This window comes from Drosophila virilis, chromosome 5 (assembly GCF_030788295.1).
Source record: "Drosophila virilis strain 15010-1051.87 chromosome 5, Dvir_AGI_RSII-ME, whole genome shotgun sequence".
NCBI classification, from domain to species: domain Eukaryota; kingdom Metazoa; phylum Arthropoda; class Insecta; order Diptera; family Drosophilidae; genus Drosophila; species Drosophila virilis.
The window spans coordinates 21,188,446-21,214,576 of NC_091547.1; the positions used below are offsets into that span (position 1 = coordinate 21,188,446).

Below are 26,131 nucleotides of genomic sequence, written 5' to 3' on the forward strand. Positions count from 1 at the left end.
AAGGGCTTAAGACAAAAACCAAAAGCAACTGAAATGCAACAAATGCCAAGTAACATTGACAGTTGCACTGCAATGTCACTCAATGTCAGAATAAACAGAGCTGCGAATGATATAGGCCCAGAGACCAGAGCTCAGAGACCAGAGAAATAAACTGGGCCTAGAAGGCGCTGCCGCTGCCGCCGCTGCTGCTGCTGCTGCTGCTGTTGTCCTGGCCCGCAGAAAAACAAACAAACGTAAAAGTCGAAATAATGACGCGCGAAAAAACAATAAAACAAAAGAAAGAAAAATATGTTGGCTGGCAAAAATTACAGACAATAAAAGGCGCACAGAAACAAAAAAAAATATATATCAGCCGGCCGCACTTAGCACCTTGGACCTGGTCAAAATCCTGTTTGGCCCGGGCTGGCCACACACACACACACACACTCACACTCGGACAACTAGGCAACAGCAGACAAGGACATGACATTTTTATTATGCCTTCTTTTCTCTACTATTTTTTGCACGTGCGGTGGGTGCTGGCTTTCCCTTTCGCCCTACCTGTCGCCCTCTCTCTCTCTCTCACTTGGGCAGCCCAGTTCTATCTCTCCTCGTAGCTGGCAGGCGCTTTGGGCCAAAATTGTTAAGACAGACGGCGCCCTGTCGCGTTACATGAGCCTGGCTCAGACCCGCTTCGACTTGGGCCAAAAAGGTTCTAACTATGTTTTATGGCCCACGAGCTGCTGCACTGCACGTAAATCAAAAGGTGTTACAACAGGCCAAAAGGACTGGGCCAACTGCCGCCGCTCCCTATGCTCCCTCTCTCACTCACTCTCTTCACTGTGCCTTGAGGGTGTTAAATTTGTATAGAATGTTTTCTTATTGTTGGTAATTTTTGCTAATTAATGGCATCATTAAAATGTTCTCATCTCTCGCTCTCTGTGTCTCTCTCTCTCTCTCTCTCTCTCAGGCCAGACATGTTAATGGCGCAACTCCTAGCTCTTGGCTATCTTGTTGCCCTCTATAATAATTATGTTGTAAGTGCTAGGACCACGCCTACAATGATTTAAAACCTCAGGCCAAAACTATAAAAAACGAGTGTGTGTTATTTTTCTTCTTAGTTGAAGTTGTTTTGGGTGGTCTTCTAAACAGTTTCAAGTGCTGCTCTTAAAGGACAAGGTTAAGGATAATTGTTTAAGACTAAGTAGTTCCCTAATAATCTGGGGCATGACTCAAGGAAACGAAACCCGTTGTAATAGGAATATGTATTAACGGGAAAAATAAAATATAAAATAAAATAAAATAAATGGCATTTCTCCCTACCTCGTATCCAACATTTGTGGCAAAGCACTTGCCCTTTCTGCCAGCTCTCAGTAAACGTTAGAAGTCTAATATATTTTTTCCGTTAAGGAATATTATTATTTTCTGGGAGCCAAGACATTCGAATCTTCATACCATTTTTTAACCCTGTTCTAGCGAAATGTGTATTACCATTACGAACCAATTTAAACGTAGTTTTATTTCATTATTAACTTTCAGTATTAACTAACAGAAATTTAAGCCTCTCCTTTTGCTCAGCTCACCCTTAGGGAACTCCTGAAATTTGTTTTCTATATAAACTAAAACCTCTTTTACTATCATCAGGTCAACTGCATAAGTGCTCCTGCTCTAGTTTGCGGCAATTTGGGAAACATAACTCTTTGCAGCCCATTCAGCTGCCCCTTTAGCAGCAATAGCTCAGCAAATAACCATTAACCCATTTGCGCAATTACAAAACTCGGGAACCCTACGGTGCAAGCCAAAAAGACAACATAAATTGTTGTGCATATTTCGGCAATTATGTAAATACATATAAATATGGATTCGTGGTTATTACACGAGTCATAAAGTGCAGTTTATCAGTGGACGAAACATGAGTTGTTCAGGCTTTTAAGTGCATTCAATTAGCGCTTGTTTTTCCGCTAAATAAAAATATATATCTATTTGTGGCACCCACGCCAACGGCTTCCTGCTGGGTGGATACACGCGTATATATGTATATGTCTATATATATGTATATATATCCAGATATATGAATACTTATGGATACTTATTCATTGGCCAATCGATGACAATTAACACCTGTCCGCATAAATCAACGCCAGGTATATCTTAATTTATGCTGACGTAATCAATGCTTCTGCGCGTATCTCGACAATAATTCAGTCCGCATATAATGCACCAACAATTTGGCAAACAATTAAAATTGTCACAATAACTCAGCGCTTTATTAAAAAAAAAAAAAAAACAAAAAGCAAAATACGCAGTGACAAAATTTCAGAAAATCTTAAAATAAAAGTTGAACATCTGGTGCAGAGCTGGCAGATACCCTGTGCTCCAGATCAGAAGTGTCTTTATATATAGCACTTTTATCAACTTTACTTTGTGAGATTTATTCCTTAATTACTTTTTACATTTAACCATTTTAGTCATTGCGGCAAGGGGAGGTATAAAAAACGTGATCTGTACTTGATCTGACTATTATTTACTCGATATATTGATATTTATCGATATTTGGCACTCATAGACAGAACATTAGCAGCTAGATCTTAGTAAGAATATAGAAGCTATATTTTGTAGGTTCCCATTTTTAGTGTCTCCATCTCTGTTAATATTCGATAAGTGCATCAAAAAACCTACTAATTATCGATATTTATCGATTTTAGACAATCGGAGAGCAATCATTGCTATCGGAACTATGAAGAAAGCAATGCAATGAGTTCTCTAGCACTTAGACAGATGCTTACACAGCCAAATCTTATGGAGAATATATATGCTACAGTTTCTAGACCTCCTTCTGCTTGTTACATAACTTTGCACAAGTTCAGTATACCCTTTTTCACACATTTCACGTTGACAAGGCATTCAAAAGAGGAAAAATATTTGTTTACCGCAAATAGCTGTTTTGTGAGCCTGTTGCAATTGAGCGCCAGTTTTTGGCGCATTTGCTATTAAATGCAAACAAGTGGAGACCCACCAACGGAGCGCCCAAACTTCCCAGCTTCCATCTGGTATTTTATGTGCCCGGTTGACACTTTGCGGCAATCCGTGGCCGAATTTCAAGTTGTTCGGTTTGTTGGCCACATTAGCGGGCCCATTTCAAGTTGGCTAACACGCAGTTTAAACGGCTTGTAAGTGACTGCGTTTGCACTTAATTAATAAAATGCATGGCCCGTTGACTTTGTTGCAAAGCAAATAGTTGCTGCTGCTGCTGCTGCTGTTGGTGTATGTTGCATGTTGCAACCTGGGGCTGGGTCTTGGCTTGAGACGTCCTTGCGCTGATAAAACTGCAATTAGCCGACTCTCTCACTTGATTTATTTGTATTTATTTTAAATAAATTGCCAGCGACTGCCACCCCGCAGCCCACACACTCACACACACACACACAGTCCCTGGCCCTGCTCTATGCGCAGTTAACTTAATTAAATGCCAGCTTCAATTTATTTTCCATTTGCAACCACAACAATGAAAGCGAAACCGCAGCGCCGCTAAATAAATAAACAAAAAAAATGAAACTTCCCCGCAGCAATTTGTTGTTGTTGCTGTTGTCGTCTGATGCAACTATCAATGTAATTTTACATTTCGCTGCAGTCAGCTGCAATTAATTGTAAATAACATGCCGCCTGCGTGTGGTCGGCATTTTTTGCTCTCTCAATATCAACAAAAAAGAAGGAGGTAGTTATTAAGTTTTATGATTGTTGTTGTTGCTGCTGCTGCTGTTGCTGCTGCTGCTGCTCTAGTTGCTGTTGCTGCTGTTGTTGTTGCCGTTGTCATCGATACTGCTCACCCGCTGCTGACCATTGCATTGATAAATGGCGCGAGCAGCTTTTAATTGCACGTTTATCTTCAGTATATATCGATAACAACAACAAAAATAGCTGCAGCAGCGACGCACCGTTAAGTTGGCTGCGATATTTCGATTAAAATGTTAAAAGCCAGCTTAAATTACGGCATTGCTTATGCAATTTATGCAAGTTCGCGCTTTAACCGTTTGGGAATTATAAACCAAATTTACATATAAAGCATTTAATAACAGTAGCTGCATGTTAAATTAACGAGCTGAGCTTGGTTTAATTTTAAAATGATAACCTTTCAATTTCGGCTTCATGGCCTCAAACTAGTTTTCCTCGGATTTATGTATTAAATAATATATGTATTCAGTAATATATGTATTTACTAATATATTGAAATGCGTTTGGCTACAATGGATTATGTTTCAATTCGAATTATTGGGGATTGCTTTTTAGGAATCTATGGAGTAGAAAGTATTCAATCTCTCGCTCTCAATAGACGAAAATACCTTCTGGCTCGATTTTAATATTACTTATATATGCCAGTCTATTTCTAAAGATATAAATCTGAATAAAAAATAATTAAATAAAAAATGTTTTTATATAGACTGCATTCTAAGCAAAAATGCATGTTCCTACTTAAAAGATTTACGCACTTCCCTATCAGTGCATTAAAATGCCAATGTATTTTGGAATTTATATGATTACTTAGTGTACTAATAAAGCATAAAATTGGCATAAAACTTGATCAAAAAGATACAAAATAAATATTAAAAAATTACGCTACTTTCGACGGCATTTTTTTGTTTCTTTAATGTGGAATTTAACATCGAATGCCTTTTAGCATTTTATTTTATGAGCATTGCACATTCTCAATCAATCTTATCGAGCCAAAGATTTTTTCAAAATATATAAACTTTTATCTGAACTTTATTTGGTGGGATTTTCAATAATTTTAATTGCCCTTTTTTTTTTTGGTGTGTGGACCACAAAATTCAATCAGTGTTACATAAATTATACGAGCTGCATTTGACCCAGAAAAGCGCGACGATGACTTAAATAAAAGCAGATTTTTTTTTGTTGTTTTTTTATACACCCACACACAGGCAGAGTTGCCACAAGTTTGGCCCTTTGGGTCTCAGTGCGCTGTGCTGTGGTCTTCGGGCAGGGTAGGGTGTCGCGCAGTAGGGTGTAGCGCCAAATCGTGCGCTAATTAACTCATTGACACTGTGGCCCTTCGCTTGGGCATACAATTTGAGTGGCGTCTGTGCAGGAATCGTGCGTAAAAGTCGAGTACGCTCCACATTAAATGGCGCTAATTGTGGCATTCGAGTTGCGGTACTCCGTTTCATCGCCCCTTCCCCCACCCACACACACAGACATACACACACATCCCCTTGCCAGAGCGCTTTCAACTGCGGGCGTGCCAATGCAATTAGCGCTGTTTGGAGTCTTCGAGAGCGCGATATGTTGAGGGCGCCTCAAACCTACGACTACGACTATGGCCAGACTCCAGCTCCCACTGATAAATGGGCCTGCAGGGCAAGTGCAACGGCTTCAAGTTGAAGTTTGTTTTTCTTTATTTGCTCGTTCACCAACTGAAAAGCGAGTATATTAGTTTTGGGCCATGTCCGGAAAAGTACATATGCATTTTAAGTAAGGAACAATTATTTTTTGCGCTAAACCTCGTTTAATGATCGTGCCAATGTTGTTGTCCTAACTGAAGACAATTTATAAAGTAGTACAATTTGTTTACTCTAATTTTATAATGAAGTTTTCTGAAGAACTTCCCCAAAAAAGAAAAACTGTATAACTTAAAGTTATTGAAATGAAGACTTCTCAATACCAGAAGACACAAGTTGATTTCTCTCAAAGTGTCGTATGAGGACTTCTAAGGAGTTTATCTAAGCATCGATAAGGAATATCAAAAATCGATAAATCCAAATTTTTAAAACAAAATCTTCCAAAAAGCACTATCTATAGATCTATATCACTCAATATTTATAATGTGAACATTTGAAAAATTTCTAACAATCGACACTTGTATCGGAAAACCCGATATCTTAATTTATCTAACGATCGATACATGTATCTGAAAAATCGATTTCTCTACATTTTTGTTAAAAGGTCTTTTAAAAAGCATCCTCCACAGATCGATACAAACTAGCCAAAAATCGATATCTCTCAAGTAGCAGTATGAAGACATTTGAAGAGCTTCTCTGAAGATCGATTGATGTTTTTGATGTTGTATCGGTAAAATCAGTATATCTTTATACGTATGGCGCTTGGCGTGTAGCGGACTGTGAACGAGTATTGCGCAGTCGGTTGAGACCGCACTTGCTTGTTGTTTTGCTGTTGCAGTTGCTGTGGGCTGTTATTGTTGGTTTTGCAGTTTGTTTTGCTTTTGTGGCATCGGCTTACAAACAAACCAAAAGCCAGCGACGAGCAAATAAAACGTTTTTTTTCCAGGAAACGTGACAAAACGTCAATAACTGGCGATGCGGAGTAGTTGGTGCAACATCCAACTGCGAGACGCTGCTGCCCAATGCCCGCCAATCCAATGGCGGCCAGTTCCATGCTGCTCCATGTGACAAATCGTGTTGTTGTTGTTGCTGCTGCAAAAGCCATTACTTAGACCGCGTAGTCAAAATACGTACGTAATCTAAGACGTCGCCGCTGCAACTGCCGCTGCTGCAGTTGCCGTCAGCATCAAAGCGCGAAAGTTCCCGGAATGCAGCTGCCGCACGGCGTCGCCAGACTCGGACCTCAGACAACATTCCTGGAAAGGGCTAATGCACTGCTTTTTGCCAGAATGGCCAGCGCAACCCAAGGATAAACAGTCGAGCGCTCCAAGAACTGACCAAAACAAATCGAAATAGTTCCGACTCCAACTAGAACTGATCGCATAAGAATGCGTGGAACCTGTGCATACAAAATTTGTAAAATATGTCGTGTAGGGCTGAGCAAATCATAAAATTGTACTCGATTTTAGGACACAAATATCATCACGATTCTCGATACATTCAATTCTTCAATACCTATGTACGTTTATCAATATATTAAGTACAATTAGAGCACATTTAAAAAAATCCCTGCAACCTAGTTTTGCTATCCAAAAACGAAAAGAGAAAAGTTGCCTACGAATATTCCTTATGAAGAAGTTTCAAAATTTTGAAGACTTCAAAAAATAGAAAATAGAAATAGAAAAGTCAAAGCAATATATAAATAAGTTCTTTTATATTGAAATCGATTATTATCGATAGTTACTGACTCAACTAAATATATTCCATATATGTATAAGCATTAAAGCAAACGTTTTTTATCACAAAACATGATTCAGACATCAATAAAACCTGCCCAAATATATTGGACTACGTGATCATGGTAATGAATAATCGAAGCCCACAATCGATTTATTCTAGCAATAACTCTCGCCAGCTTTCCTCCAGGGCAGTGAAAGTAAACCGCAGTTAAGAGTCGCATAAGTCTTGTAAATATGCCAAATAAAATGCCATTATCATAGAGATCACTTCCAATAGATGCAGTCCCGATCGATAAGCCGCTATTTATGCTTATCAAGCGTTCAACGCCCACCGGCAAAATCTGAGTTAAAACCAAATTCAAATGCTGGCGGCTACGTGCGATCCATAACTCTAGCAATCGATAAGGGAGCGGATAGCAGGGTGGGGAGGGGAGGCGAGGATGGGGCACGGCATGGGGGCGATGCTTGATGCTTATCACGCTGATGGAATGACAAAGTGACCAGCTGTGTGACGTGCACATCGTAAGATCATAAAAAAAAAAACAACAAAAAACAAAATCTGTTGGCATTCCACCATGCACTCCTCCCACCCCGCTGGAGCTCGTACCCCCTCCAACCAACTATCACATGTGCCGCAATTAGGCGGCATTTTGACGCCCCAGCTTGTTGTCAGATTTTTGGAGCCCGGCATTGTTGGATATATAATCAGATTTTGTTTTGTTTTTTTTTTTTTTTGCTGTTGGATTTTTGTTCATGCTGTGCAGTTTAGCATTTTATGATTTTTTAATTTTATGTTGATGAGCCTCATTGCTTGCATATTTGATTAAAGCTTTTTGTTGTTTTATTCATTTTATTTTATTATTTGTTTTGTGTTGTTTTGGTTTTATTCTTGTTCGCCTTTTGTTTTCCTGAACTACAGCTTGTTTTGATCTTCATCTGATTCGATTAAATTGTCTGTTTTTATTCGTTATATATCTAAGTTTTGACAGTATATATCAAGATTCTTAGCAGTCGCTGCGCAGCTGGGGAGCAGGTCATAAATGCAACCAGCTCGAACTTGGCATAGGCTAGGTTATGGTTCTTTCGTATTTTATAGTTAAACAAAAGTTATGGAAATCTTTTCACAACAGCAAGGCATTTGCGCTTACCCTTTTGCATGTGCCTCAACTGATCGATAAGCTTATCAACCCTGCTTATATCGATTGCACTTACATAGCATGCATGGATTACTTAGAGTATAATAATATAAAATCTGAATCAGTATTTTCATTATTTTAATAAATATGAAAACTCGTTTGTAATACCTGTCCGAGAGCTTATGTATACGTATACGCCATAACTTTCGCCTTTAAGAACCCTCTCAAGATCACACAGAATTCCCAAAAGCACACACACACACACACACACACACCCACACCAACAACAACCGCCTCCATAGCCCATAACCATAAGCCTAACGAGTCTGAAATCAGTCTAATGTGATAGCATCTAACAATTAGAAGGCCTTCAGGTCTTTTGGGCTAATGTTTGATTTTGCCATATTTACGATGATGCGTTTTAAGTGCACAGATCTCGATATCGATAACAGGCGACGCCCATTCTAAAAACCCAAAAATGTTGGGGGAAAAAAATAAAAACATAAATTAAAGACTCAGACTCAAAAAACAAATTCCACACTGTGACTAATAACTTAATTAGAAACCCAAGAGAAGATGGAAAAAAATATAAAATAAGAAAACAACTTGAAAACTTAATAAGTAGCGGCAAAAATGCGGCCCGATCGTAGCTTTTTATGGAGTGAAAAACAAACCGAACCGAACCGAACCAAACCGAAAAATCTTTCAAATATCAACGATCGATGGTCATAAAAATTCCAAGCATAAATGCGTTTTATGTGATTTTGTCGTGAAAACTTTGGAGCCAAAAACGGCCAAGTTTTATTTCTGTAACATCGTGAGGCATTAAAAATAAACATTTCATTTTGTAAATGCAGCCTATGGCCAGGTTTTCCTTTTCTTTTCTTTTTTTTTTTTTGGCAATTGTTAAAGTGAAGGTGGGGCATAAAATGCCGTGTGAGATTTGGGCTGAAAGTGAATGTACAAAGGGAAATGTTTGCTATAGTTGGTAAAAGAACAAAAGCTAAGAGCATAAACTAAGAAATAAATAATTCAAATAAAAGAAACAATTGCGAAAAGCCCAAGTAATAATTATTCAAAATAAACAAATATTAAATAATAAATTTAATAATAATAATATTACAGACATGATTATGTTAAAGTATTCTATATATTGTAGATATTCGAATACAGATTAATGTCGATAAAAAGTGAAGGGCTTGCATATAAAATATACATATAAATAAATATTAAATAAGTTTTATATAATTAACAATGATGTTGGAATTAATCAAATACTTCTTTAACCAGAATCTCTGACTGTAACATTGACTGCTTGGGCAGCCTTTACACAAATTCTCGATTAGTTCTAGAACAATCCATAGATTATTTTAGAAATATTATCTATTATGGTAAATGTTAAGCAACACCAGATTCCGCCTGGACAATAAATGTGCCGTTGCCAGTGTGCAGCCTCCCTTTGCCGCTCAACTGCCCCCTCCAGCTGCCACTTGTCATGATAACTAGCACAATTGCTCATCAGCAAAGACTCCGTGCGAATGTGTAACCACTGAATACCCACTGAGAATCCACTGGAAATGCACAAGATAAACAATGCAAAATAGCTTGCTTGGAGCAGGCTTGAAGAGGACCAAGCAACAGCCTCAACTCCAGCTGCAGCCTCAACTTCAAGCTCCAAGCAAAATAAACAAAAGCAGGCACATGCGGCAAGTGGCATGGTGGCAAGTGCTAGTTGGTGGTGCATGGGTTGATGGTGGTGCAGTGGCATGCACTCACAAGTGCAAACTTCAAAGTACTCTCTCTCTCTCTCTCTTGCTCTCTGGCATGTGTCACTAAACTAATGAAATCAATAAGTTATGCGAACGCGCCATGAATCACAACAATAACAATAACAACAAAAGGCCCAAGCAACGAGTTGCCATCGAGAAGGAGTCACCAACTGGTTGGCCCCAAAGGCAGGCCAAGTGCCTGCCGCATCGGCTGCTGCTGCCAGTGGCCTGGCCAAAAGGTGTGAAGCACAAAAGTCACTCAAGCGCACTGGCCCTGGGCCCTGTCGGGCTTATGAAATATGAGAGCCCAGCTCCGGCCTACGTACCCCGCCGCCGGCCAACTTTTAGCGGGCGTCTTATGCCAAGAATTTCTGTGCATAAATTTAATTACTGGCAGACGACGTTGCAGTCGCAGTCGCCGTCGCCGTCGCAGTCGCAGTGGCAGTCAACGTTTCTGTTGAAGCTGAAGCTGAAGCTGAACCCAGTCACCTATCAATCTAACTCGAGTGGCTTTTCCCCAGCTACATTCCGCTTTTCTTTGGCTGCGCTCAAGTGCTTTACTTATTAGTGACTTTTGTGCCTGCTCGCAAGTTCAATAGCCCTGTGGCTGACGACGACGACGATGATGACGACGACAACGGGGCGTGGCCTTAGATACATTGTTAGTTTATAATTAGTGGAGAGTGAGAGAGGGAGAGAGAGAGGGCGACGGGGGGAGTGTGTGAAAGAGAGATAGCAGCAGCTATCTCCTAGAGCTATGTACTTGAGTTTGGTTTTAATGCATTTCCCCCATTTTACTTTGCCCGATTTAATCATGGACTGCAGCTGCAGCAGTCGGTTCTTCTTTTAAAATTAGAACGCAGCACACCTTGAATTTTCTTCGGTTTGTTAACTGTTAAGCAAATATTAAACACGGCGCAGATGGCAAACATCTCTCGAATATCTCTTTCTCTTTTGCTCTCTCTGAATATCTTAGACTTCAATGACAATCTTTACACAGTATTTCCAGTTTTCATTAACAGCCCATCAAAAGCTCAAGATTCGCTGTCAACTTTTTTGCATTAAATAAGTGTATTATCGAATATTGCCCGGGACAGAACTTTAAACTACGCCCCTAAAACCTTTCACCCGCTTCTATCATCCTAGAAATAAGTTTTAAATTAATTTGCACAACAATCTTTGAATTGATGTTGAAGCCTGTTCTCCAATTTACCACAGTTGCGTCTTTTTTATTTATCTTAATTATATTTTCAATCAATTTAAATGTAAAAGTATTTTTAGTATTAAAAAAGATTTTGTATCATTTTTAAACAATTTTGTTGTTTACTTTTTACACTGTGCAAACTTATTTGAACACGTGCGGCATTGGAGGGCGTGTCTAAAAAATCCATCGATTAAAGTACAAGCTAATACGACGTTTAGCTTCCGATTAAATATGAAAATTATTTGCGCCTTTCAAACCCACCTTTCCCCTCGGATCGTACGATCGGCTTGCTTTGACACGCTTAATCACGGCACGTCCGTGTTTGCATTTAATTAAAAAATGTTTTTGCCAGCCAAATATTTACATCAATTAAAAGATCCGCACGCACATACACAGAAATTCAAACTGTTTTTATTTTTCATCTTTTTACAGAAAATATAACGATAGTCGGCCTCCCGGACTATGTGAACAACGAATTCAAAATAGCACTGTTCGCAAAAGAAACGCAAAGATATTTGTGTTTCAACGACAACTGGAGATTAGTTGGCATGGTAAGTTACCTTGAGATCTCTTGAGTCTAGCAACGAGTGACTTCATAGCTACTCGCATTTACTAAGTTGAGCAAATAAACGCAAGGAATTCAAGTCAAGTGCCTAATGATGATATTTTAAATGCCTTCACGTTTATGAGAAATCGTTGGCATTCAAATCTTAATTAAACGAGAAACTTAAGAAATACTAACATTAGTTTGTTTTATGCTCATTTTTTTATTAAATGATTTTATGCATTGACGTTTGTTTTTCATATAAGAGAGCCTATGAAATGTTCAGGCGCAGCCAACTTAACGACCACAAAAAAACCCTTAGTGTTGCCAGATCGTTCGAAATTTATTTTCGGTAAAAAATAAAATATTTGAGCTCTCCAGCAGGCTTTTGTCAGGGTTACAATTTTATATAGACAGTCACGATAATTATTTAATAAAAAGTGTAATTTTAAAAATCAAATAAAATTTTTTTTCGGTTTTGATAGTCAGCACTTCTAAGAGTTTCTACTCTTGTGGAACTAATAGTTTTGAATATACTTCACGTCAGAAAAGAAATTGCATAGAACTTATTTTCTGCAGGCATAACGTTTATTCTAAGTAAAAGAAAATACATAACTCACTTTCTGCCCAAATACTCTAACAAAATGTGGGTTAGTAGAACAGATAGCGCATATAAAGTGTAAATGTTGATAGTAACTGAATGCACATCAAGTCGAGGGAATCCCGCTTTTGATAATGCCCATAAATAAATGAATTTAAATGAGTTCACATTATTTGATAGGCTTTATGGCTTCCTATGCAATATAAAAAGAAAATTGTAAATTGTGTGGTCTGCATTTCCCAGTACTTGCATCTTTATGGCAGCACACAAACGCACACACAGAGACAAAGGCAAACTATAATGATATGTACTTAAAGCCAAGGCCCCGAACGGGCGCCTTGTAACAAATTTGATTACATTGCAATGCATTTCATTGGATTGGATTGCATTGTACTTGAAACGCCGCCGCTTTATGCAAACTAACTGTACAAACACTATAATTTATGGCATGTAGCACATAATGGTTTTATGCAAACGAGCGATTATAACGACAATGGCGATACTTGAACGATTTGGCCAAATTGCATAAATTGCCAACTCAGCGACAGGGCGCTAAGCGCCAGCACAGACACTACCAGAGTAAATAAATTTACCATTTTTTTTCGCATCGCATACCCTGTACAAATTGAGACGAAAAGGGTTAGACAGTTGTGAGAAAGAGATTTGTGATCTTAGAAAGAATATATATAGAAATTTACGGCATCTATGCTTAAGACTACGATCCTCGTCTGCGGTTAACGTTGTATTCCAGTAAACTTCTGATAACTAATTTTCTTTAATTAATCGTTAAACTAATCTTTGTGCATTATTTATTCATTACTTAAATACAATTGAAATCGACTCTTTTGGGTCGACTAAAATTCTATGTCTCTACTAGATTAACACATAATTATAAACCTTTATCGCTTAAATTTTGTTCAACTGAGAATGCCTTGCATAAAGCGTTCAGTTTTTTTGTGATGAATATAACAAGCATTATTGATCATTTGCTAGAAGTCTTTTCTTCCTCGTATAAAGTCATCTATTCTAAACTATTTAGCAAGTAGATAGTCTTAGTATATAGTCTTAGTTTGTATTCGCTTTTGTACTTAGTAAGCTGACTGTCTATATTTCATTGATCTCAGAACTAATAGCAGCTAGAGGCAGCGAATTTTCCTTGTAGCCTTCCACGTATTCAAATATATAAAAGATTCTCACTCCTTCGCACTTTTAGGATAATATTAAAACACAGATTTCAACACTATCGTGAATCACACACAAAAGTTATTTAAGAAAGTAAACTCCCTATTTTTTTTTTTTTTTTTGCTAACTACAGGGCATCTGTCAGTCAAGCACAATTCCTTGACAACGCATGACTGGAATGTTTTTTTTTAATTTTTTTGTCATAGTGAAAACCTGTTGCGGTTGCACCAATTCTGTCATGAAAAACGCGCGACAACAGAAAACAAAAATATTTATTACAATATTGAAATTTCATATGCAATTACAGCCACATAAATATAAATATAATAACTGCTTATAATTGTGGGGCGAGACAACAAATTGCCCACAAAAGAAAACTGGCACAAAAATGTGTGCATTTTTGTTGTGCGCTTTTTATTTACGCGGCGTATGCTTAATATTTGCATACAGAAACTGCAAAAACTGTGTATCAAAAATTTCAAACTGTTTCCATGCTTAGCTTCCAATTGCAACTGTTCTCGAGCTGCAGAGAAAATTCAGCACATGTGCATTATTTTTTGAGACACATTGTCACAGTTTCTGGGCAGCTAGATAATTTCAATGTCAATCAAATAGGCAAACACACACGCACACACACTCCAAGGCGTCGAGTGCCTCGCATAGATTTGTGATCATAAAAATCATTGAGGCAAGCAATTCATACATACATATATGACATTTGATAGATATATCTAATCAATCAATCAAATGACGCAGCATTTTATGCTGTAATTGCAAAAATATTTCAATGTCCTTTCATAGCTCTCAATATGAATTGTACAGTTAGTTAGCCAAAGCCGCAATCGAGCTATGCAAACAATAACATTTATTTATATATATATATATTTATAGTGTGAATACAATAGAACTCGGCTATATCTGTGCATATCTCTAAGGTCAAAACTTGCACTTGTCATTTTATTGCTTTCGATTATGATCGCAAAATCCCAACTTGAATTCATGTGTGCAAATACTCGTAACTGTGATTTCACACTCTTTATAAAGTCTTATAAAACATTTATGAACAGTTTGAACAGTTTGCTTGAAGGTTAATGTCTGTGACATATGATTGGGTTGAGGTTACAAATTGTTTGATAAGGTTAGATCGAATCACTTTGGCTTGAAGTGGACCCAGCATAGCTAAGGCATTCCACAGAAGTGCCAATACACTTATTCACTTATTATTTAGTAAAATATTATTAATAATACTAATTAATAATAATAATTTATTTTAATTTATTCAGCTATATAAAAACAAGTTAAGCGTAAAACTCACTCCTAAAATATATTAAATGATTACCTAATTAGTTATAGGTTTAATATGAAATTGAATTCGAAATAATTTGAAGAACAAGTTATGAAAGGAAAGGCATCCTCAAAGATTGTTTTGTTCCGACAGTTTTATTTAACAGCACACAATCCGGCTTTTGTTGAAATATCTTTAGAAACAGAATATTTTGCCTTATAAGATCCTACCACCGACCTTTCCTATAGTAGCTAAATGATATAGATGTCCGATATTGATAAGCTTTGCATAGGGCATAATACAACTAATAAGTCCCGAGTTCGATCAAGTTTTTTGAATATACTTAAAAAAGGTAAGAATTCAGTTAGAACTTTTCCACTGATCGTTCCCATTGCAGCTACATAATATAGGTTTTTCACCGATCGTTCCTAGGGCAGCTTTATGCCTGCTGCAACAGGAAGAGGGGCCTTTGCAAAGTGTTGAAGAAGATATTTATGTTGATGCTGATTTAATAATTAATTTAATTTAATTTAATAATTAATAGAATATGCTGGCATACGTGATATGTCAGCATTTGTGTTCTTCTCACTCAATTAGTCAAGTGCTCGAAAAAGAGAAATATGAAACAACTTTTGAACAATTAATAAAAATGAGTTAGATCACACTTGAGGCAGAATCAAGATAGAACTGAACAATAAGAGAAAACAGAGTTACGCCAATGGACAAACAAAAACAAAATGTTGTGTTGGCTTCGCAGCGGCCAGTTGTGAGATGTTTGAGTGGCTGCTGAGAAGCTGCTCAAAAATAGCAATTAAATGCTATAAATACTATAAATACTATGGTTAGATGCTCGCCAAAATGTAAAGTGGCTCGACTAAATATGGAATAATTGCTTATCTGCCTCATCTGCAACACTTTAAATCGAAAAGCAAAACAAACGGCAGAGATAGAGCAGGCTGATACATAGGTGTTGCCAGCGACAACAGCAACAACAACAACAACAGCAGCAGCAGCAGCAGCCACGACAGCAGCAACAATCAAGCCGCGTTTCATTTGGGCTGTCATTTTGGTATTTCAAGTGTTTTATAAATAAACACACTCCAGCTTCATAGTTGTTGTTGTTGTTGTTGTGGCTATTGTTGCTGCTGTCAATGTTGCCGCTGCTTAACCTCTCACTTGCAAGCTGCTTGTCAAAATATTGTCGACAAGTTAAAATAGCAGCCAGGAAATGCCGCTCATAAATTGCAGTGTCAAGTGTAGGGAAGCTAACTGATGATGTTACCCCTATCTAATACCCGCTCTCTCTTTTTTCTCTCTGCAGAAGGAACTGCGCGCTACCTGCTACTTCAACGAGACCATCGTGCACGGTTATTTCGTGTTCCGTTCCGTAGTCGATCTGAAGCGACGTGTCGGGTTCACGCACCGAGGTAAGCCTGTGGGGCCCAAGAAGAGCGTCAACGATGCCTGCTACATGTTCAATAAGATCGATGCCGAGCAGTTTTTCCATCAGCACACGTTACCAAAATGGCGCGAGACGGCCGCAATGATGGCCAACAGCAGCAGCAATCACAGCGGCAGCAGCAATCACAGCAGCAACTATCGCAAAGTCTCGCGCAACAAAAACAATCGCCACAAATCGAATAACCAAAATCAAAAGTTGCAACAGCAACATGCGCATCATGGCCATAATAGTAGTAGTAGTCTAAGTAGCACTAACAAACAAAAACAACAACAATTAGCATTAGTACGAAAACAACAACAGCAACAGCAACAGCAACGGCAGCAACATCAGGTGCGACATCATCACAATGATCCCTCAATGCTGGCGCGGCGACAGCAGCGACGCAAACAGCAGCAACAGCAACAACGAGTCACAGCTAGTCCAACGAAACAAACAACTGCCAAAAGTGCAACAACAACAGCAGCAACAGCAGCAACAGCAACAACAGCAGCAACAACCAAAACGTCGACAACAACACTTGCCAGCAAGCGCAAGGGTAGACGAAGAAAGGCGCGCAAGCAAAAGCAGCATCAACAACAGCAGCAGCAACAGAAACAACAAGAGCTGCAACAATTGCAACTGCTCTCCACAGCAGCAACACTCGATGACAGCACGGACGACACATTCGCCGGCAGCAGCAGCAGCTTTTCCACTGGCTACGACGATGCCTACAGCAGCAGCAGCAGTAGCAGCAGCAGCGAGCCCTGGTCCACTTGGTTTGCCACGCCCACAGCTACAATTGATAGCTTTACGCCAGATGCGAGCAGCAGCAGCACGAGCGTCAGCAACATGTTGCTAACAACAACAGCAGAAGACAGTATTAAACCGTACAGCAGCAGCAGCAGCAGCAGCAACTATGATGCCTGGTCCACATTTATCACCGAGCTGGAAACCGAAGCATCAGCAGCAACAACAACATCAGAAGCAGCAGCGGCAACAACAACAACAAGCAGCGGCAATGACACCGAATTGTTACAGTACGAGGCGGAGCTGGTTGAAGATGAGGAAAATGAGCTGCAGACCACGGATAACTATGAAACCAAAGTAACAGCAACAGCAGCAGCTGCAACAGCAACTAGCAGCCAAGTGGCTAAAACTACCTCGACAACAGCAGCAACAAGAACAACTACAACCACAGCAACAGCAGCAGCGGCAGCAGCCGGCACACAATTGGTGCTGGAACAGACGCCGCTGGCAGCAACACTGGCCACGCTAATGTACAACAAATGGCACACAACGCAACAGCATGGGGCAGAGGCAGCTGCAGGCAACACGACAGCAACAGCAGCAGCAGCCGCAACTGGAGCAACAGCAGCGGCAACAGCGACTGATTTGGCGCAGAGCACGCATAAGCTCAGCAGGCATCGCAACAGCAGCAACGGCAGCCCTAACGAGCAGCAGCAACAGTTGCTGCGGGACAACAACAGCAAGCAGCAGCAACAGCAGCAACAACAGCTACAAAAACTGTTGCGCCCGGCAACAGTTGATCCAACAACCAGCACGCGATTGCTAACGCCGCCAGCAACAGCAGCCAGTAGTGCAGCAGCAACGAGCACGGTAACAGCAGCGGCAGCAGCAGCAGCAGCTGTTGCTGTTGTTACCACACCGCAGCAACATATTGCAGACAAGCTGTTCAGTGTTTACAAGAACATCAACAGCAATCTGAACAACATGCTAACCGAGACGGCACCAACAGCGACAACAGCAACAACAACAACAGCTGCTACGACAGCTGCAACAACAACCACAAAGAAATGGCTGCGCAAATCTACACAAAAACTACTAGCCACGCCCTATCATCAGCTGACCTATGTGCGCAATGAGGCGGGCGACATAGACATTGATAATCTGGACAATATTAGCGTATATCCCGATGTCTTCGAGGATATCTTAAATGACAACGACAACAGCAGCAACAGTACTAACAACACCAGCAGCAATAATCCGAGCAGCAGCAACAGTCGTCTGACCTTTGTCAGTGGCTTTCTGGCCACATCGCCCACGTCCGTGTTGCCCGAATCCATACGCATAGCCAAGATCAAGATCAACAATGAGCGCCGTCGACTGCAGCAGCGAGGTCAGCGGCGACTGCGCAATTTCGCGTAGTAAACGAAGCAGCAGCTGGTCAGCGGGGTCAGGATCAGGTTCAGATTTAGGGTCAGGGTCGGGGGTTTTGGACAATCGGTAAATGGCAGCACGGTTTGCGGGCGCAACAAGTTGGCTTTGACAATTTAGTCGAGTTATATATACAAACATATTTATATATATACCTATACTCAGTACAGTTTTTCGATGAGTTTTAATTTAAATGGCAAAGAATTTATACGTGCAAAAGCAAATGATTGTAAACAAGTGAAGGTAAATTCAAGCAAAATTTATGCATTAAACAAATATATATAAATATATATATATATATATATATATACATAGATATACTATATATTGAACTGATACATATACATACACTGCATATATAGTACATATATATATATATATATAAAGTTACTTATATATATGTCGAGTTGCTTAGGCCGCAACCTAGGGCGCACTTATTGTTGCCTCAACTCAGTCAGAACTGTGCAACACTTGGCCATATCGACAGACACACACACACACACAAATACACACACGCACGCCTAAAAGCACACAAGCAAAAAAGAATATACTCAGGCCACAATTTCAATCTAAATTTAATGCCGAGGCCTTTGCTAAAGTTTGCCCAATTACCCGTAAATACGATAACAATTACTAGAGTATTGCTTGTTTAAATATATAATTATAATTAATTGTATTTGCCGTTGCCCGAAATGCTAGATATTATTTTGTTATGGCAATCATATGAAAATAAACAAATAGTTATAATTGAATATTGAAATGACATTTACTTCACGTAATTGTTTAAAAGTGTTTTGTTTTGTTTCTTAAATGAATAAAGCAATTGTACTGGTAATTAGGGCTCTGCTTATTACTAAACTATCTCTTTCTATATATAAATATATCTTAAGGCTGCACTCGACTGGCCTGTCATAACTCGAACACACACAGCTCTTAAAACAAAAGTCAAGCAAAACAGTTCCATCAAAGAACTTGCAGAACTGCTACATAGTTATAAATGAAAGACAATAAGATTTTTATTTACGAGTATGTGCTATATAACTAACAAAAGCAAAAGCAAATAAAAACTAAAATTGTTAAAAGCAAGTTGCAAAAATATTAAAAAAAAAAATTAAAATCAAATGGTGTCAGCGAAAAGAAAAACTAAAATCTTAATAAATAAATGTTTAGACGCACTGAATGTAAGGCAAAATAGCAACTTTGGTTTACTAAATCAATTAAATTTATTAGCAATGAGATTACAAAATATATATTAAAAATCTAAAAAAAAAAAAAAATAATAACGAAAACAAAAAACAATTAACTATATATATACGCATATATATTTTCAAAATTTTATAATGAAGCGCAAACAAAATTGCAAATTAGTAAACAAATTTAATGAAAATGTTTTTTAAATTCATACGCAAGCAAAGTAAAATCAAATTGACAACAAATTCGCACAGCAAGACACTTCCAAAAGCAAAAACAAAATGATAGAAAAAGAAAAAACAAATTAAGAAACTAAAGTTTAAATTTTAATAGGCACAAGTAAATCAAATTGGAGCAATACAAAAATGAAAAATAAATAGAAATAAACCGAATTTTAAAAACAAATAGCTAAACGCATATAATTGTTGCATTGCTCAACACTGCTGAAAACAATTAACAGTGTTGCACAACGTTCAGCTGATTTAGAGCAAGGCATAATACTAAATACTAAAAAATATTTTGAAGCATAGCAAGAAATTGAAAAAAAATAAATAATAAATTAATTTTGAAAACTTTGAGCTAAAGGCAACTTAGTAAAAGTCAAGAACTAGTTTATAAAGAAATGCAAAACAAAAAAAATTAAAAATTTGAAATACTAAAAAAACAGAAAAAAATTAAATGCTACAAAACAATAAGCATATAAATCGTATGGTATATATGCGGCGACAAACACCAAAATTCACACTGAATAAACGTTATATTTATTAATTAAATATGTAACTAAATAAATGTAAAATCAAACAAGAAATCGAAACCAACTGCTGCTTTTCTACATATATATATATATTTATATATATATAAATATAAACAATAATTGTTTCTCGTATATTTATATTAAAATATTATTAACATAATGAAATACAAAACGTAAATAGTTCAAACAAATTAGCAAACCAAATACATAAACAAAATTTGAAAAACAAACAACAAAAATACAAATTCAATTAACAAACAAAAAGCCAATTGAAAAAAATTACTGAAAAAAAAAAAAAAACAAAAACAAAAAAACGCGTCAAGTTTATATGTAGCAATATGTATGAATGTAAATTAAAGCAAATTAATAACAAAAGCAAAAGGTAATGCAACAAAATGCTTAGGTGAAAAATTTAATTAGTGTGTACTTAAGAAGAAGATTAACACAAAACAAAGTAAAACCTTTAACAATTGAAACATTTATGATTACTTAAATAGACACTGACAGCAGCCATAAACAAATTGAACTACTTACAAGCCACACACAGTAAGGAGAAAAAATGCAAATAAAAAATTAAAAATCAAAGCAGATAAAAACTCAATTAAATACACAAAAAAAAATTCAAATTGAACTACTGTACTTATATGCGCGTTGCTGTAATATAACATTTTATGTTAAACAAAAACGAATATTAAAAGAAAAAATACTAAAAAAAAAAAAAACGAAAAAACGAAAAACAAAACACGAAAAAAACGAAAAATCAAATCTTTATTATATATATCATTCGTACTACTCTTACGGCTATATTTATTTAAAAACAAAAAAACAAAAAGAAAGAAAGGCAAAACCCTCGGCCAGCCCAGTCGAAGCTTACGGCCAGGCAAGCGCTGCTCATTTGTCATTTGTAAATTCATTTGCGCCAATACTATTATTTTTTTTTATTATTTTCACACTATTACTAATTAATGAATTAATTTTAACATTTAATTTTAATGCGTGTAATTTAGTTGCCCCGTTTGCCGCCATTTTGCATTTTGCATTGTAAATTGTAATTTGTTTACTTCTAAGCCGCAGCATACTTGTAATTATTTATGTATAAAACACTCACACACACACACACATGTATAACACATAGACACACATATACACACACACACACAACTACACACTCACACACACACACACACACACATCTCTACTCTCTCCCTAAAACTACCTACTTACTCTATCTCTATAATCTTATTCTCATAAACGAAACAAAAAACGCCTATTTAATTGCATTTCTTTGTATTTAAACGAGTAACGCGAATAATAAATAAATAAAAGCGTCAAAAATCGATATTAAACACATTTTTTCTTTTTATTGGATTTGTTTTTATTTTGATTTCAGTTATTTTATCAATTTCTAACATCTCTCTTAGTTTTCAAACGTGTGCAGAGAAATCGTATAAATAAAAACTATATATAAATTAAAAGAAACAAATTTATGCAATTTGTTTTATTTGCTTCAACTTGAAAAATTGGTAAATTTTCTAAACCATCGCTTAAATATGGAGTGGAACGGCATGGAATAGAAATGCCCCACAGAGTTTTTCGGCATGGGATAGAAATTCTTTACAGAGCTTTTCGGTACGGAAAAGTTGTTAATATTTGGATACTGGCTCACGATTCTAATTTCTATGGTTAGACAAAGAACAATTATCTGTGGAATAAAATTGTTGTATGCGAAGTCCATAATGCAATGTTCTCAATACAATTAATGTCTTATACAGATTAGATAAAAGTCTTCCTCTAAGCCTCGTTGGTGCAACGCCATGTTTATCAACAATTCAGTTCACCCATAGGGTTACAGCTTCGTGCCTTTTGCCCAATTCTCTGATGCCTGGTGGGGAAATGTCGTGCCTATTGGACACCCAACTGCTTAGCAGACATAGGAGGGCGGCTAAGCTCTCAAGAAATCGACCCGACATACACACAAATTGTCAAAACGTAAACATATATAATGCATTTATATAGGTAAAGAGTAACTTGCTACAGCCTGAAGAGAAGTATTCTTAATAAACCTATAGTCGCATATAGATTAAAGCCTTTAATATAGATTAAAGTGTAAATATAGACTCCTGCAACAGGTTAATTCTTCTCAAACCTCGCAAACAGTTCAATTTGGTCTCTGTAGGCTAAGACATTTGCAATGATAATGTGAAGGGCATTTGCTTTGAGAATAGATAGCCATAATAACTTATTTTCCTTAATAGCTAATTCTTCTATGCAGCTACCACAATTTGCTCTGCCTATAACTAAAAACAATATCGGAATGCCAATTATCATTATCATTTCCGTTGCCAACATAGAGTATTACATGCCAATGTCCCACACATACCGAATGGATCCTCTTAATAGCCGCCTGAGCATGTTTAACAGACGACTCTATGGCTCTATAGAGATTGCCAGGTGGTCGCCCAAGGCCAGTGACAAATTGTGGACCAGGCGACAATGCGAAGAAGTTGTAGCTGGAGTTGAAGCTGTTGTCTGGATGACCACCACCAGCGCTGGCTCCATGACAAATGACATGTGCTGACATTTGACATTGTTGCAGGAGTCGGGGATTAACATGTAATTGTGGGCGGGGTGTAACTACCAGGATTGTGGTATAGCCAGTAAAAGTGTTATGCCAAATATGCGCTTGTCTCAGCCCGGCCACAAGAGCACAGACACACAGGCCCAGGCACAGGCACAGGCACAGACACTGGCTCAGGCTCTGTCTGCTGGCTGCTGCCACTTGCCAGTCGAGCATGGATGAAGCGAGTGAAGTGCAGACGTTGGCTGGGGACCACACAAGTGGCTGCAGTCCACCTCGAAGTGGTCGCAAAGGCAACTCGGTGGCTGCTTTGCATAAATGTCCCAGCAGTCACTATTTGCCTCTGGGCTGCTGGGCTCGTATCTCAGGCAGCCCTCTGCCCTGCTCTTCTTTTTCAACATTCAGTTATCAACGTTGTCCCCGTGTGCTGCTTGTTTAATTAAAAAATTAAGTTCCAAATCCCCGCAGACCATTAAAAAGATTTTTATTTATACCTTTTAATTTCATCAATCGTTGCGACGGCAGGTGCCGTCCCAGGTAACGTGTCTCGTGTCTGGCCATGGAGTCTCGCATATTTTTTAGTAGTTGTTTCTCTTTTCTTTTTTTGTTTTCAGCTTTTAACAGGAAACAATTTCATTTGCGAGCAAAAATTCTTTTCAAATCTGCCGCCGTTAAGCAAAAAGAAAACATGCCAAGAAATAATAATAATAAAAAAAAAAAGGAAACAAAAATAATAAAAAAAAGGAGAGAAAAAACTCTTTACTGACTGAGAAAAACCAATCGCTGTTACAACTCTGCGCAGGGTATAATAACTATTTAAGGCAGCATGTAACGGGCTAGCTCTAGACTTTCCTTGTGTTTTTTATCGATAGAAGAAGCCATCAAATCGATATCTTGACATTATGTAAATATCCATTCTATCGATAACTAACGTTAAGTCAAGTGAGCACGTTACTTGACATTTCACGTGACAATCGAATTCACAAGCAAGAAATTTCAAATTGATGTATCGATCAATAAATCGATAACTTAAACGATTCATATCGATGCTTAACCCTCTTTTAAAGTTTAAAGATCTTCAATTTTCTCAGTTTTTCTTAGGGAAAGCGCATCACACATTCGTTATAATTTGCTGTTGTGATTTGTCGCTTTGTTTTCTTCTTTTTTTTTTGGGCAGAACGTTTTGTTGGCCCCGTTGCATTGGTCGGGCCAGTTGTCCAACCCAAACCCACGAGAGTCCCGTTGCCTCGCTCCGCCTCACCCCTGCCAGACCATAATGCCTGCAGGTTCGGTACGTTTGCTCAGTTTTAGCTTATGAATGTCGCCATGTTGCTGTTGTTGCTGTTGTTGCCGTTGTTGCCGTTGTTGCTCGTGTTGCTGGTGTTGCTGTTGCTGTTGTTACTGTTGGTGTTGTGGCACATTCCGCTGGACAGCGACAGGATGAAACTGTTGCCTGCATACGGCATGCATATTTCGTATTTTTAGTACAGCCATTTAACATCATCAACTTAAATATGCGTGCAAGATTTATGCCCACATCGTTGGCCCCGCCAACGGGTAAATCGGGGGGCGGCTTTGGACGCGGAGAGGGAGTGCAACCCATGGAACGTTAAAACGAAGCCCATGACCGGCAAATGGGGCTAAAATTGGCATACAAATGTGGCTAACACAAACACATCGAACACATGATATACAATACCAAAAAAAAAAGGCCGGACACGGTTTGCCAAGTGCAAAGAAATAAAAATATATATCACATGCATATGCATGTATGTCTCTTAGATTTCGACGATTAAAATGTTTAATGTGCAACATATACAACATTTTAAGCAAACTCTATAAAGACAGGGTATATAAGACACTATTTTTCAGCTTTAGGAGGCATAGCTCACGAGCTCAATAGATAACAGAGATTCAAGAGATTTCAGATTTTATATTCGGAAACTCCCGACTTAGAGATACTCTGAATGCTTTTCAACAAAGTTCGTTAGAAGAGCTGTTCATTTAATTACATTTTATGTGATAAAGAACTTGAAAAGAAATTATTTTTGGCCATCTCAGCAGTGCTTAATATATAGAACGACTTTCCTGGACTTATTAATTGTCCCGTTTTTATTGGACAAGTTATTGTAACTTATTGACCAACACTTTGTCGTCTACTGAACAATATCAAAGGACTCTGAAAGACCTTCAAGGAAACCCCCCAAGGCTTCCCAACTTCTATTTAATATATAAAATTGTATTTGATTTAACTACAATTTTTGGGATATCTTCAAGACATTTTTTGTGGTTCTTCATTACGAGGAAAGTATTTAAACTTGATGCACTAGAAACTTCAAAATTAATTTTCAGTTTTGTTTTTAATAAACTAAAGCCCAGACCTCGAGCCAGCGACAAGTTCTATAAGATACCATACAGTATTATAAAGACTAATAGAACCTCCTTAAACGTGCATCCATAATCATATTTATAATGATGTTATAAATGCATTCACATAAAAAAAAAACTCTTGTTAAGTCTTGTTTAACCGCCTGAGCACATTTTCCATATATAATGGATATTAAAAAAATAGGTATTGCTTTGATGCATGTCACACGTCAAGCATGCAGTCAATTACAGGGTATTAAAAGAAACGTCAACAAATGCATATTTATTAGCATTTTAATACATGACACGCGCTCAATGTTAAGTAATTTAAATTTAATTAAGCAGACGCAACAGGTGCCCGCAATTTGAGCGGGCAAATATGTGAATGCGGCCAAATGTGCCTAATCATTTGGCCAAAAAGGCAGTTGCTGATTTTAGCTGATTCCGGCCAGATTTAGCCAGTGGCTGCTGCTGGCAGCTAGTCAGTAATTAGCAATGGCATTCGGCGATTTATCATAAAAATGTGGCGACCATAAACAAATGCAAACTGGCGCCAACTGACGTTGGGGCTTTAAATATTAGCAAAAATATTGACTACGTTTTGGGTTTGGATTTTGGCTTTGGTTTCGGTTTTGGCCAGCGCAGCAGGTGAAGATGTTTGCCCAGTTACACAGCAAATACAAATTTAGTTTACCATTAATATGCATATGCATATTCATATGAATATTCGTATTCATGGATTCCTATTCATATTTAGATTCAGTTATAGATTCGTCGACGCATACTCGTATTTGGAATTGGCGTTGGTTTCGAGCGTTGCGCAAGCTGCCGC

At 37.9% G+C, this 26,131-nt stretch overlaps 1 protein-coding gene across 3 annotated transcripts in view; it reads left to right on the forward strand.

The window, feature by feature from the left end:
* Nucleotides 1-21,653, forward strand: part of ths (thisbe) — an 86,965-nt gene extending 65,312 nt beyond the window's left edge. For all 3 annotated transcript variants that reach the window (XM_032437217.2, XM_070209894.1, XM_032437218.2), the window contains 2 exons: nt 11,614-11,732; nt 16,115-21,653. In XM_032437217.2, the coding sequence (XP_032293108.1) occupies nt 11,614-11,732; nt 16,115-18,400 (2,405 nt within the window). In that variant the 3' untranslated portion in view covers nt 18,401-21,653. The remainder of the gene's footprint in view (nt 1-11,613; nt 11,733-16,114) is intronic.
* Nucleotides 21,654-26,131: the final 4,478 nt, after the last annotated feature.